Source organism: Rhinatrema bivittatum, chromosome 2, assembly GCF_901001135.1.
Source record: "Rhinatrema bivittatum chromosome 2, aRhiBiv1.1, whole genome shotgun sequence".
Lineage (NCBI taxonomy): Eukaryota > Metazoa > Chordata > Amphibia > Gymnophiona > Rhinatrematidae > Rhinatrema > Rhinatrema bivittatum.
Window position 1 is genome coordinate 587,298,311 of NC_042616.1, and position 15,433 is coordinate 587,313,743.

The 15,433-nt window shown below is 44.3% G+C and overlaps 1 protein-coding gene across 1 annotated transcript in view; it reads left to right on the forward strand.

Annotated features, from left to right (window-relative positions):
* The window catches only part of DLGAP1 (DLG associated protein 1), a 437,388-nt gene that overhangs the window by 288,082 nt on the left and 133,873 nt on the right, over positions 1–15,433 (forward strand). The window contains 1 exon segment of the mRNA XM_029591059.1: positions 12,760–13,127. Within this exon segment, the coding sequence (XP_029446919.1) occupies positions 12,760–13,127 (368 nt within the window).

Consider the following 15,433-nt stretch of genomic DNA (forward strand, 5'->3'; position numbering starts at 1 on the left):
CGTGAATTAGTCATCCATTTTGGTCCATGGGTTTCTAGCAGTCCTTGAATGGTGTGGGGGGTTGTTACATTTAAGAGTTGTCCAAAAGTTAATTTGACTGCTTCTGGAATTAGTAAGCATGCAGCAGCAATGCTTCTTAGACAACCTGGCCATCCTTTTGCAACATTGTCCATTCCTTTTGACAGATATGCAACAGGTCTTTCCCATGAGCCTAGAGTTTGAGTCAATACCCCAATGGCCATGCCTTTCTTTTCATCGACGAATAGATGGAATGGTTTCATTACATCTGGCAATCCTAGTGCAGGTGGTTCAATCAAGGCATCTTTCAGTTGTTGTAAGCTTGTCAGTTCATGGGTTTCCCACTGAAAAGGCTGAGATTCTGCCTCCTTTCCCCGCAGCTTGTCGTACAGGGACTGGGCGATAACAGCGTAGTTAGCAATCCACAGCCTACAGTATCCTGCAGCTCCAAGGAACGCTCGGAGCTCTTTCTTGCAAGTGGGTACAGGTTGACCTCGTATTGAACTGGTACGGGATATTCCAAGGCAACGGGTACCTTCCCGGATTTGGAATCCCAGGTATTCTACTTCCAATTCACAAATTTGCACCTTCTTTTTACTTGCACGGTATCCTTTTGAGTACAACGTCTTTAACAAGTGGAGTGTGGCTATAGCACATTCGTGATATGTTTCACGAAACAACAGAAGGTCATCCACATACTGTATGACTGGCCCATACGTGACTTGGTACATCTTCAAGTCTTTTGCCAGTTGCTCCCCGAACATCGTGGGTGAGTGCTTAAATCCTTGCGGTAAGCGAGTCCATGTGTACTGCTGCTTGATTCCAGTTTGTGCATTTTCCCATGTGAAGGCAAAGATCTTCTGGCATTCTTCTGCTACTGGAACGGAGAAGAAAGCATCTTTGAGGTCAATGACACTGTACCACTTGGAGGTAGGAGAAACTTGAGCCAAGATTGAGTATGGATTTGGTACAAGGGCTACTAGATCTGCTACTTGATTATTCACTTTCCGTAAATCTTGTACAGGTCGGTAGTCAGAAGAACCGGGTTTCTTTACGGGCAGTAGAGGGGTGTTCCAAGCAGATCGGATTCGCCTGAGAATTCCCAAATCATACAGTCTTTGCAGATGTATTTCAATTCCTTCTCTGGCCATGTATGGAATGGGGTATTGAGGTTGATTGATCACCTGTGCATTCTGCTTCATTTCTATCCGTATGGGGGTAGCGTCGATAGCTATTCCTCCCGGGTTCTGTTCGGACCATACTTGGGGCACACTATCCATCAGTTGTCTGCGCTGTTCGTTAAGAGGGGTGTCCCCTTCGTATCGATGCAGAGTGATTTGTTCAAGAACGGGGAGATGCAGTCTCCATTCTTCTTGTAGTGGACATATCAGGGAAACTGGGCTATCGGCAAAGGATGCCTTGATTTCACTGGTAGGTTCGAATTGCAAGGTAGCCCTTAATTTACATAGGAGGTCTCTTCCTATGAGAGGTACTGGGCACCCTGGCACGTAGAGGAATTGATGGGACACTAACTGTCCTCCTATTGTAACTTGCCGTTTTTGAAGGAAGGGAGCAGTTAGTGGTTTTCCGGAAGCCCCAACTATAGAGATGTTTCTTGAAGTAGGCGTGGTGATGGCTGTGGTCATCACAGATCGTTGAGCACCCGTATCCAACAGTCCTTTGAACGTTTCAGCCCCCACTTTTATCTCCACAAGGGGGTCTAGAGGAAGAGTTCCCCTTTCTAGTCATGCTTCGCTATCCTCGCCGGAAGTTTCGCCTACAGTCATCTGCCATTCTGCTTCTTTAGATTTGGGCGGTACGTATTCGCCTGGCTTTGCTTGCCGGCGCACCGGACACTCAGACTTCCAATGCCCTTCTTGTTTACAATATGCGCATTGGTTGGTTCCCAATGGCATTCTTCCACCTCTAACCAATCCTCCTCTATTCGCTCGTCCTCTTGGCAGCCCTCTTGATGGTGGGTTGCCCCTTCCTCGGAATCCGGGATACCCGTTATACTGCCTAGACGGGTTCCCGAAATTAGTTTCTTCCAACGCTGCGGCTAACAGACTAACACGTTCTCTTAACTTTCTAGTTTCTTTCTTTTCCTTGCTGTCTCCATCCGGTTCTCGGTTTACATACACTTTATCAGCCATTACCTTTAATTGGCTGATATTCATGCCCTCGAACCCTTCCTGCTTTTGCAACTTCCGGCGGATGTCTGGGCAGGACTGACTAACGAAGCTCATCAGTATGATAGATTGATATTTGGGATCCTCAGGATCAAATGGGCTGTATTGACGATATGCGTCCATTAATCGCTCCAAAAAGTTTCCGGGGGATTCATCTCTCTGCTGCACCACGTCTTTGATTTTTCCCATATTTACAACCTTCTGCTTCCCTTTCTTTAAAGCTTCAAGAAACGCGGTCTGATAGGCGGTTATGCGCTCCCGCCCTGCCGCAGTCTGGAAATCCCAGTTAGGATCCGCAGTCGGGGCTAAGTCCCTTACTGCGTCTTCGGGACGTCCGTCTGATCCGGCTCCTAATCGAGCTGCCTCTTCCATGTTTAGTTGTAGTTGCCGGCGTTCTTCAGTGGTGAAAAGAATAGAGGCTAGGTGCCGGATGTCAGCCCAGTTAGGATTGTGGGCAGCGAAAATGCCCCGTAAAAAGTCTACCATCTGTTCTGGCTTTTCAGCGTATGATGGCCCCAGCTGTTTCCAATTAAAAAGATCGCTGGATGTAAAAGGTATGTAAGTAAATAATCTTATTGTTTGCGTAGTACGATGCTCGTTTTCTTCAGTTGGGACTACGGGAACAACAGTTGATGTTTCCCTGATTGGTAATTGCAAACTAGCTGCGGCTTGGGTCTTACTGCGAGTTCCGTCTGATACGGATGCCTCGCCGCCGCCTTCTTCCTTCGCGGTCGCCGTTCCAGGTCGTTCTTCATGAGCTAGTGCTATTCTTGGATCAGCTTGCGCATTGGAGGGGACTGGGGGGCTTGGTGGCAGGGGATATGTGGGGGGATAGGAAGGGGCATATGGCGGCGGCAAAATATTTTCAGCGTCGGGCAATGCTGGAGGCGGCAGGGGTTTAATTTTTTTTTCTGGAGTCCGTGGATTCCCTTGTACTACAAATATGGCCGCCTCAGCTGACGCATGCTCTGTAGAGTCCAATATGGCCGCTTTGCCCTTTCTCTTCCGGTTTGGGGATTTCCGGTCTCCCATCTTACATGCTTGAGCCACCATTACGAGGGCGGCTCCCTCCACTAATTTCTTCGCCCAGGATGGAGGATTTTCAATAACTGCGATCCACGCGGTTATGTATGGTATATCCTCAGGGCAACCCGGATTCCCTTCACGTATAACTATTTTCTGGACCCGTGTGGCCGTTTGGAAATTAAAGGTTCCTGTAGGAGGCCAATTTACACAGAAACCGGGCCATTTATGGGTGCATCGTTGAATCATTCCGGGTTTTGTACATTTATGTTCATCGAACACTTCGCTATAGTGTTCCGTCATGACTTTTAACGGAGTCGACCCGCTCCCTCCCATTAGGATAGAGTTCACAGACAAAGGAGGGAAGGGAAGACGGATAGGTAAGGGGTCCGTATCCGTCAGACACGAAGGGTCACAATTGCCCCGACTAGAACGCGGTCGCCCGGTCTAGAACTGCGAGGCCATTCACTCTCTTTCACACAACAAGAAACCTATTCCCACTATCGTATACGTTACTTATTATTTCCATACAGATTATCCGCGTGGTCTTCGGAGCATAATTCCTACTAACACACTGCGTGGGGTGTGATCAAGGCCCCCTCGGTCAGCCAGAAAAGACCGGGCTATTTCCTGAGCTAGCTAGTCTTTACTTATTTCCATATTCCCATAATACTCGCCTGCAGGGGTCTTCCGATCGTCATGAAAGCCTTCTTCCCGGATCATCAATCCAGAGGTCCCGGCAGAATTTCTGTGGAACGATCCCCTTTGAAACCTGATCGCTGAACTCAGCGGTGGCCACTCACCAGGTGTATCAGGGGGACCGCTCCGCCACCAAACTACCGGACCTTCTGGAGAGCTAAAATAGCGTCTCCGGTACCTCCTGGCTGGCTCGCCAATGTAACCGTCTCTTTTTCTGTCAGCAAGAAGGCCCAGACAACTGATCCGTGAAGATAGACTTTTATTGCCAGCAAGATGCAGCTAAGACAACGGCTTAGTACAACTGCATGCCACGCCCCCTTTGGAGCAAACCTTTATACACTTTACAGTTCTTATCTTTCACACATGCGTTCTGGTTTTGCTGAACAAACATTTTAAAAACTGCTGAACAAGCAATAGCTAGCGTGGTCTCTAGTAGGTGTAGCTTATGATCAGACTATTGTTTCGTCATTTAATTGACGGGTTAGATACTCGCGACAGCGTTCGTATTAATACAATACAAAATATGAATCCAAAATGGAGTCACGTTCACTAAACGTTAGTGCGTAAGTACGTCATTACGTGTTATTTGCGTTGCAAATGTTAGTAAATCAAGATGGCTGTGCGTTTCACTGCAGCATGATGAGACGAGAGGCATCACAGCTGTGCAGTCTTCAGGGGTTCATGGAATCGAACTCCTTCAAATATGCTGGAAAAGTTAATTTTTCCAAAAGCACTTTCATATTGAGGTCAATTTTGAAAGGGTTTAGCAGCTAGTTAGGCTCCTAAATTGTCCCTTATGAAAATTTACTAGGCCTGAGTCCTAAATTTAGGAGTCTATAAAGTAGGTGGCTACAGAGCTGGAGTTTTGATGAAATTAGGTACCTAATTTAAGGGATCAGTTACTAAAGGTTTCCTCCCATTCTGTGTCTATAAGAAAAATACTTAAAGGTGAATTTAAAAAACCCAGCATGTGCCAAAATTGGTAGATACGCATGGCAGTTGGGCTATCGTCTGCTGACTGATTTTTAAAGGCTGCCAAGGTGCGCACGTAACTCCCGCTGCACGCACATCTCACTCAGTTTCAAAAAGGGACATGGTCTGGGCATGGCCAAGAGTTGTGCACATAAATACTTGTGCGTCCCGATGCGAGTTCAGGTCCAGTGCCGCGTAAGTTTACTTCTACTATGGAGGAGAAGTAATTTAAAAAATAAAGCAAACTTGCCATTTCTAAGTGGTTTAAAGGGTCTGGGATATCTGGGGGGAGTACAGACTATTAAACCAAGTGGATTTGAAGGACCTGGCTCTTAACTGGGCTAACTGATTGACCAACTGGTGAAACTGGCAATGGCATGGACACATACCCTGGCTTACATGGTAGAATCAGGATTTACGTGTCTGGGCACTCACCATTTTAAAACTGGATGCATATGTGTGCACGTGCCGTGTATTTTATAACATGTGCCAATATGTCCGTGCATGTTATAAGATCACAGCATCCTTGAGAGCACACCAATGCAGATGTGTCAATGTGTGCCTGCATGCCACTTTGAAAGTTACCAACTTAGTAAATAGGACCTTTTGGAGCTTAAATTTAGGAGCTCAGCTATTTTTGAATATCAGACCCACCGTGTCTAAATCAATAATTAAACTATATACAAATAATACAAAGTTCACTGTGTACATAAAGACTATTTAACAAATGAAGACCTGCAATAAATTACAGATTTTAACTATGAAATGTCATTTGTCCTGAATTAAAACACTATATGACCATCATTTTTTAAAATATCTGCTTGGGACAGTCTTCTTTTCCAAATATGCAATAAATAGTGAAGCTACACTTAGCATCAGCAGAATTTGTCAAACTGAATTGTAAATAACTAAAATTAATACATATTTTTCCTAAGTGGTGACACCTTGCATTGTGTAGTCATAATCTGGGTTACTCTTCCCTAAGTGCATCACTTTGCACTTGTCCACATTAAATTTCATTTGCCATTTGCATGCCCAGTCTCCCTATTTTATAGTGTCATCTTGCAATTTCTTACAATCCTCTTGTGATTTAACAACTTTGAATAATGTTGTGTCATTGGCAAATCTGATCACCTCACTTGTTGTTCCCATTTCCAGGCTGTTTATAAATATATTAAAAAGCAGTGGTCCCAGAACAGATCCCTGGGGCACTCCACTATTCACCTTTCTCCACTGGGAAAATTTATCATTTAGCCTTGCTCTCTGTTTTCTATCTTTCAACCAGTTGGCAATCCACAATAGGCCACTGCCCCCTATCTCATAACTTTTTAAATTCCTAAGAAGTCTCTCATGAGGGGGTTTGTCAAATGCTTTCTGAAATCCAGATACACTATATCAACTGTCTCACCTTTATCCACATGTTTATTTATGCTCTTAAAAAAATGTAGCAAATTTGTGAGGCAAGACTTCCCTTGGCTAAACAATGTTGGCTTTGTCCCATTAAACCAGTGGTTCCCAACTCTATCCTGGGGACCCCCCAGCCAGTCGGGTTTTCAGGATATCCACAATGAATATGCATGAGAGAAAATTTGCATACTCATTGTGGACATCCTGAAAACCCGACTGGCTGGGGGGTCCCCAGGACAGGGTTGGGAACCACTGCATTAAACTATGCCTATCTATATGTTTAGCAATTGTGTTCTTTATGATAGATTTTATCATTTTGCCTGGCACAGACATCAGACTCACTGCTCTGTAGTTTCTTGGATCACCCCTTGATACTTTTTTAAAAACTTGTGTGAAATTGGCAACCCTCCAGTTTTCAGGTACCATAGATGATCTTACTGATAGTTTACAGATTTCCAATAGCAGGTCTACAATTTCCTTTCTCAGTTCCTTCTAGGGATGTGAATCATTTTAGGACGATTAAAATTATTGTCCGATAATTTTAATATCGTCTTAAACCGTTATGGAACACAATACAATAGAGATTCTAACGATTTATCGTTATAAATCGTTAGAATCGTGAGCCGGCACACTAAAACCCCCTAAAACCCACCCCCGACCCTTTAAATTAAATCCCCCACCCCCCCGAACCCCCCCCCCCCCAATGACTTAAATAACCTGCGGGTCCAGCGGCGGTCCGGAACGGCAGCGGTCCGGAACGGGCTCCTGCTACTGAATCTTGTTGTCTTCAGCCGGCGCCATTTTCCAAAATGGCGCCGAAAAATGGCGGCGGCCATAGACGAACACGATTGGACGGCAGGAGGTCCTTCCGGACCCCCGCTGGACTTTTGGCAAGTCTTGTGGGGGTCAGGAGGCCCCCCCCCCAAGCTGGCCAAAAGTTCCTGGAGGTCCAGCGGGGGTCAGGGAGCGATTTCCCGCCGCGAATCGTTTTCGTACGGAAAATGGCGCCGGCAGGAGTTCAACTGCAGGAGGTCGTTCAGCGAGGGTTCCGGCGCCTCGCTGAACGACCTCCTGCAGTCGATCTCCTGCCGGCGCCATTTTCCGTACGAAAACGATTCGCGGCGGGAAATCGCTCCCTGTCCCCCGCTGGACCTCCAGGAACTTTTGGCCAGCTTGGGGGGGGCCTCCTGACCCCCACAAGACTTGCCAAAAGTCCAGCAGGGGTCCGGAAGGACCTCCTGCCGTCCAATCGTGTTCGTCTATGGCCGCCGCCATTTTTTCGGCGCCATTTTGGAAAATGGCGCCGGCTGAAGACAACAAGATTCAGTAGCAGGAGCCCATTCCGGACCGCTGCCGTTCCGGACCGCCGCTGGACCCACAGGTTATTTAAGTCATTTGGGGGGGGGGGGGTTCGGGAGGGTGGAAGATTTAATTTAAAGGGTCGGGGGTGGGTTTTAGGGGGTTTTAATGTGCCGGTTTTGCGATTTTACGTTTTTTCGATTTTTCACGATTTTTCACGATATTTTACCCCCCCAAACGGCAACAATACGATTCCCTCCCCCTCCCAGCCGAAATCGATCGTTAAGACGATCGAGGACACGATTCACATCCCTAGTTCCTTCAGCACTCTGTGATGTATGTCATGTAGTCCAGGAGATTTGCTACTCTAGTTTGTCAATTTGCCCTAGTACATCTTCCAGGTTTACTGAGGTTTGTTTCAGTTCCTCTGATGAATAATAACCTATGAATATCATTTCTGGCATGGGTATATCTCTTATATCTTTCTCAGTGAATACTGAAGCAAAGAGTTCATTTAGTCTCTCTGCTATGGCTTTGTCATCTCTAAGTGCTCCTTTTACCTCCTTGAGCATCTAGTCCAACTGACTCCCTCGCAGGCTTTTTAACTCGAATGTACCTGAAAAAGTTTTTATTATGAGTTTTTGCTTTATCAGCAAGCTTCTTTTCAAATACTCTCTTTACCTTCCTTATCAATGCCTTGCATCTGACTTGCCAGTGCTTATGCTGCTTCCTGTTTTTTTCATTCAGATCCCTTTTTCATTTCTTGAAAGATGTTCTTTTAGATATTATAGCCTCTCTCACCTTTTAACCATGTCAGTAGTCATTTAGCCTTTCTTCCTCCATTTCTAATTTGGGGAATACATCTGTTCTAGACTTCCAATATGATATTTTTAAACAACATCCATGCTTGAGCTAAACCTTTGCAGTTGCTCCTTTCATTTTTTCCAAACCGTTTTCCTATTTTATCATAGACACCTCTTTGAAAGTTAAATGCTGTCGCAGTAGATTTCTTTATTGCACTCCCTCCAGTTATTAGGTCAAATTTGATAATGTTGTGATCACTTTTGTACAGTTTCTCATAATTTGTGTGCTTCTGCCTGAGTTGCTAGACAGTCAGCTAAACCTTTTTTCCTTTCCCAACTTCAGATATGAGAGGAAACTCAGTTCTTAATACCAAACCTTTATTGAATGATAAACACGTTTAACGCTCGCTGTGAATGGCACGGTATCAAGGACAGCTGCACAGATAACAGAAACTGGAACAGCTGTGATGAGAATCTCTGAAAGCTCAGTGGCTATAGGCAAACAACTGCAGCTGTAGAAGAGGCTGTGGAATTATTGGAAGAGGTGAAAAAAATGATTCTAGGAGCTTGAAAAAAAAAAGATTGAGAAGAGCTGTTAGCTTGTCAAAAGCCTCTTTCCAACTGAAGTCTCTGCAGGAAGTAAGATAGTCCCAGTCTGCTTTTGGCCAAGGGACCAATAGAAAGAGGAGGGAAAGAGAAGGAGATAGAGCAAACAGAAACAGACCCAGTAGAAAGTACAGAAACATTCAGTCAACCAGAAAAAAAAAAAGGATCTACAATAAGCAGACTCTAAGCTAAGCAGTACCAAAAGATGACACCTGGTGGCTGTATAATAAAGAGAAATGTAAGTACACTGCGGAGGCAGAACAAAGGTGATCCTGCCCCCATTCCACAGGACTTAGAGAGAATTTTCCCCCAGCCTGGTTGAGTGAATCCAGTGCTCTCCAGGGCTGGGAAGGAGACTCCTGGCCAAGTGTGTGAAGGGGGGGGAGAGGCAGTTATATTTGGACTCTGCTTTTTTGAATTCTAAATGCATTTTCTGCTTGGGGAAAAAACTTTCCTTGGTGTGGCTCTTTTTTTTTTTTCTTGTTGGGTGTAAGCCTCCCCTTGGTCTTACAGCTTTGCTGCTCCCCACTGGACTGAATTCCGCTTCCAAGGCTGCAGAAAAAGTGTTTCCCCACCCTTGCAGCTACAGAAGGGGGGGGGGGGTAGGGTTATAAGTAATTTTCATCTTCTTCTTCTTGCTTTATTTTATTTTTTTTTTCATTTTAGACTTTCATTACCATTTAATAATCTGGCAGATGAGTAATTATATATACAAATATTTTCTTTTCATATTCTTCCTGGATCTCTCAGACTGTCAGTGGCTATCCTCCTGCATTGACATTTGTTGTTTTTTCTTTCTTGTTCTTCTTTTCTCTTCTGTCTGTTGAACGTGGTTTTTTTTCTTTTTTTAAAGACAGTAACAAAAACATTTTTTTTTAAACGTGGGGAAACGGCTCAGCCCTCAGTACTAAAGAGCCAGGTGTTCTAAGCATTTTTCCATAGACACAAAATGGGAGAAACCCATTGTTTTTATGACAGCTTGTTGTTGCTTTGGCACTCTAAATGTGTTTTTTCTTTCCTATTTCTGTGAGTCTGTATTTTCAAGCATGGACAGCCAGTTGCAGAACGACTCCCAGCAAAAACTGGATCTGCAGGGACGTGTTCAAGGCCTTCCTTGTTTGAGCAGAAAGGCATTCATTCCCCATGCCCAGCCAGGAAGGGAATGATGCTGCCAGTCTTGCTGTTCCTACAGGCAGCCTTTGCTGTTATGGGATTTAGCTTATCCATCAGTCAGTCTTGTCAACGTTCCTCAGACAAAGCCTCAGATTCAGTCCAGTTGATTTTTTTTTTTTTTTGGTCCAGCAGCCTCCTGCTGCTCCTTTTGGGCTTCCAGTTCCATTAAAACCAGCATCTTCATGCAATTAGTTATGAAATGAATTCCCTAAAGATGGCCCAGGGTGGTACCTTTTGGAAATTTGCAGTGTGCACATTTAGTGATTCTACATTCTTTGTGACATGGGTGGTGTCAAGCTGCAGCTGCAGGATGTTCTTCAACTTGTTTAGAAGGTCTGTAGTGTTTTATATGAAGATGCTTTTTTTTTTTTTTGCTATGGTTTAGAAGTCAAAACTGGTCAAGGTGGAGGGCTAGCACAATACCGTGTTTCTTCTGAACTTGCTTTTTCTAATTGCTTTTCTTTGGTCCAGTTAATAGAAATGGCCAGGGCGTTAATAGAAATGGCACCGTGGCCCTTTGCCCTTACCATATGACAGGGCAAAGGTAGCGCCGGCGCCATGATATCCAAATCATGATATCCAAATCCAAATCATGATATCCAAATCATGATATCCAAATCCAAATCATGATATCCAAATCATGATATCCAAATCATCATCCCCATCAAAGATACATATTCTGAAACTCTTGACTACTGGGAATCATGCCACCTGAAAATCAAACAACTACTAAACAACCTACACCTCATCTTAAACTCTTCTAAGACAGAAATCCTTCTCATTTCTCCGGAAACCAACATCTCCAACACTACTCTTCCCACCAACCTACCTACCACACAAGTTCGAGACTTAGGAGTGATAATAGACAACCGGCTAAACTTCAAGGCCCATATCAACAAAACAACCAAAGACTGCTTCTATAAACTCCAGGTTCTGAAGAGGATAAGACCTCTTTTCCATGCCCAAGACTTCAGAACGATCATCCAAGCAGTCATTTTTGCAAAATTAGACTACTGCAATTCCCTATTGCTAGGTCTGCCCTCTTCCTACTCCAAACCACTACAGATGGTTCAAAATTCAGCAGCTCGATTACTAACAGGCGCAAGAAAGAGAGACCACATATCCCCCATTCTGAAAGAGTTACATTGGCTAACCGTCCACTTCCGTATCATGTACAAAGCCATTTGTGTCATCTTCAAAACTATTCATCAACGCATCTCCCTCGATCTACAAATCCCCCTCCAAGTATACAACTCGACAAGACCTACCAGAAATGTCTACCGAGGCGCCCTCAAAGTTCCCCCTGCGAAAATGACCAAACACATCACTCTAAGAGATCGTGCCACCTCCACTGCTGGCCCTTCTCTGTGGAATTCCATTCCCACAGATCTCAGACTGGAACCCTGCCTCTTAACTTTTAGGAAAGGACTTAAGACTTGGTTATTCAAGCAAGCTTTCCCAGACACAATCTAATATCACGTCATAGATACAAACCAAGGACTTCAAATATTCAGCCATTAATCATGCCATTTTTACATAGCATTTAATTTATTTGTATACCGTTCAACCGTTTATTCTTCCCTATCTCTTCCTTCTTATCCAAGTTCTGCTACCCTTGTTATTTGTAACTGCTCCTTCGATCACCACAGTTCTAGTTGATGTATTTAATGCACTCCCGTTTCATGTAAACCAGCAAGATATGTGCTCATGATTGCCGGTATATAAAAACCTTAAATAAATAAATAAATTTTGGTTGCTGTCACCCGACTTCACGAGTGCAGGAGATCGCTCCCGGACCCCCGCTGGACCCCCAGGGACTTTTGGCCAGCTTGGGGGGGCCTCCTGACCCCCACAAGACTTGCCAAAAGTCCAGCGGGGGTCCGGGAGCGACCTCCTGCACGCGGGCCATATTGCCAATATTCAAAATGGCGCCGGCGCTACCTTTGCCCTCACTATGTCATACGACCCGTATGACATAGTGAGGGCAAAAGTAGCGCCGGGAGGGTGGGGGATTTATTTTAAAGGGTCGGGGTGGGTTTTAGGGTTGTTTTCCCGCCGATTTACGATTTGACGATTTTGTAACAAAAAAAAACATGACGATCAGATTTCCCTCCCCCCAGCCAAAATCGATCGTTAAGACGATCGATCACACGATTCACATCCCTAATCAATATATGCTGTTCGGCTTTTACCCTACCCCTATTCTCCTCCCATATCTCCACACCGACCCCACCTCCAAATCCCCACCCTCCTCCCTGTAACCCACCCTATCCCCCAACCCCCAACCCTCAAACCTCCAAACCCTACCCACCTCCGTATTTCTCACAAGTTAACAGCCCGCAGGAGAAGGAGGCTCTGCGATTAAACTCATTTTCCAAACCTACAAAGACTGATAATTTAAAAGAATAAGGAAGTTTTCAGTTGATTTCCTGTCTCATCCAAAGAAAGCTGCACTGCTGTATTTGATTGAAAATAATGTGCTTTGCTTTTTTTTCAGGCTTAAGAATTTGAGTAACATAGTTACTAAAATGATGTTATTTGTTTTGTTGTATCCCCCCCCCCCCCAACAGTATCATCCTGTATTACAACATATAAGAAGACACCACCTCCAGTCCCACCAAGGACGACTACAAAGCCATTCATTTCCATCACAGCACAGAGTAGCACAGAATCTGCCCAGGATGCCTACATGGATGGACATGGGCAAAGGGGAGACATCATTAGCCAATCGGGATTCAGCAATTCCACCGAGAGTTTGGACAGCATGAAAGCATTAACTGCTGCCATCGAAGCAGCCAATGCACAAATCCATGGCCCTGCCAGTCAGCACATGGACGATAATACTACTACAGTCAACTCCACCTCTACTGTTTCCACTGTTACTGCAGAAGATAGGAAAAGAAATCAGTTCAGGAAAAACTTGTCTATTGGAGTACAGGTACTGTGAAAGCACCAAACAGAATGTCAGCCTAGTTGTCAGTCCTTTGGTGGGGGGGCGGGATCTGAATGGAATGACTTATAATTTGCAATTGATTGGATCGTAAGTTAACCCAAAGTCATGAACTGTAATCTTGTTGAATTCTTCAATGCCCTTGAACCTCACAGTGCAATAACAGAAATAATGTTTGACCAGTAAATCTTAGTACGTGATTGTGTCACACATCAATTATTCTGTTTATCATCTGTTGAATGAATACATTAGCAAAAACCTGTGAGTCATAGCATCGAGAACACAAAAGCTTGACTGAAATTACTGAGGTAGAAATTATTTACAAAATGAGTTGCATTCTAGGATCACTGCAGAAATATTTTCAGTAAGCAAGGTTGAATTGTCAGTGCTTGTTCATGCATTTCCTAATAGATTATAGTCATTTGAATGAGTCCCTCACTGTTCTGTTATCTCAACCATAAAACTACAAAACAAAATTTCCCTGACTCTCATTTTAACGCCCACAGAAAGTATTTTTTCTACTGGACACTGCTGGTTCATACAGTATATGCATTCATCAGGTTCGCAAAAATTAGGTGACTATTAAATGTGCTTGTATTATCTATATGGTAAAAGTAACAGTGAGATAAGCATTTGGCTTAGGCAAGTCAGTTGTGGTATAAATGGGATGGGGGTCTCCAGGTTCCAGTTAGGAATGGGGAAAATGTACTGCATTCCTCAATCACGATCCAAACCTCCATCGACTATCCAGATGTAAGTAGTTGGGTAGGGTTTTCTTGATTGTAATTATAGGTTAGAATGACAGGTTGCTTTAAAGCAGTCCATCCATGAAAAGTTGGACTGAACTCAGGCTGGAACTAAAGATGGAGATGTTCTTGGGAAGCTACAGGAAAATGTATTTAGACCTGAAACTTTTCTACTGATAGATAATTCAGAAAGAATTCTAGTCTGCTTTTAAGGGTTAAAAATACCTTGTATTTGTATTTCGCTAAGGAGGACCAAAACCAAAATGTCATAGTTGATTTTCAGTAATATAACAGCACGATATGACTGTCGATTACTTGCAATCATTTGTAATATTTTTTGTCGGTGTGCCTAACGATAGGCTTATTTTTAGATCCATTATCGCTTGGAAAGCAGATGACAGTAACTGATTTCTCTTTATCCTGCTCTCAGATACGGTTTTCATGCTCAGACCCTTTACCTCCTGGATTAGTTAATAGAGCATTCATTTGTGGATCCGTTAATCTGGCTTCTCTCCCTTTTCTTTTCACCCTGTGGATTTACTACAGGGCTAAATGTAGAATAGTTTCTGTTTCTGTTCAAAGTTAGCTCTGCAATTGACATAAACTCTCTCTTCACATACATTTAGGACTCTGCTACTAAGCTACAATAAAGCCGGTATGGTAACATGAGTTATCTGCTGGTTTTAATGCCAGTGGTCCATTGCGCTTTCACGCCTGTTGAACAAAACTAATAAGATACACAGCATGGCAGTGTTATCAAGGCCACTTTTAAGACTGTGCGGCTATAGTAATGCTTTGTTAGGCAGCTCAGGTATCCTCGCGCTTCATGGTCCAAAGTGAAAGGGCCGGTTACCAGGGAGAACCCACCCCTAAAGACCAATCGGGCCTTCCCAGATTGTATCCCTCATCCCCAAAACCAAAGAACCTTCTATTCCCCCCTCCTCAGTCCCCCCAGCACAAATATACACAACATCAGGGCTCCCTGTGACATTCAAAGGGTCTTCTCAATCCCTTGACTCCTCCCCCACCCCCAGACTCTACTCATCTCTCCATAAGGTATTCTTGACAAAAGGGAGCCATTTTCTCTCTTGCCAGCAGCAGCAGCAGCAGCACTGAAATCAAAATGATGCCCCTGATGCCCCAAAGCATGGGGGAGAAAAGTGGGATAGGGGCTCCTGTCCTAGCTGTTTTGGATGTAAAGAGAGCCTCATCCATAGTGAGCGTGGGTGAACTGATTGCTGGATATGTGATACACGGAATAGTAATGTGTAATATTACTAACAAGTCTGTTAAATCTGCTAATCAGCTACCGGTTCCTGCTGCTCTGATGGTCACAGAAATAAAAGATAACAAATAAAAACATAAACAATTATGAAACACCCCCCCTACCCTTAGAAGGGTGAGGCAAAGTTAGGGACTTACAAAGTTCGCCAGGCTGTTTTTCTATGTCCCGGATGTTCTTCTTTTCTCACACATGCTTCACAAGAGCCCCTGGAGACACCAGGGTTCATCTGTTGGGGGGAAAGTTCTACCATGGATCCAGTCATC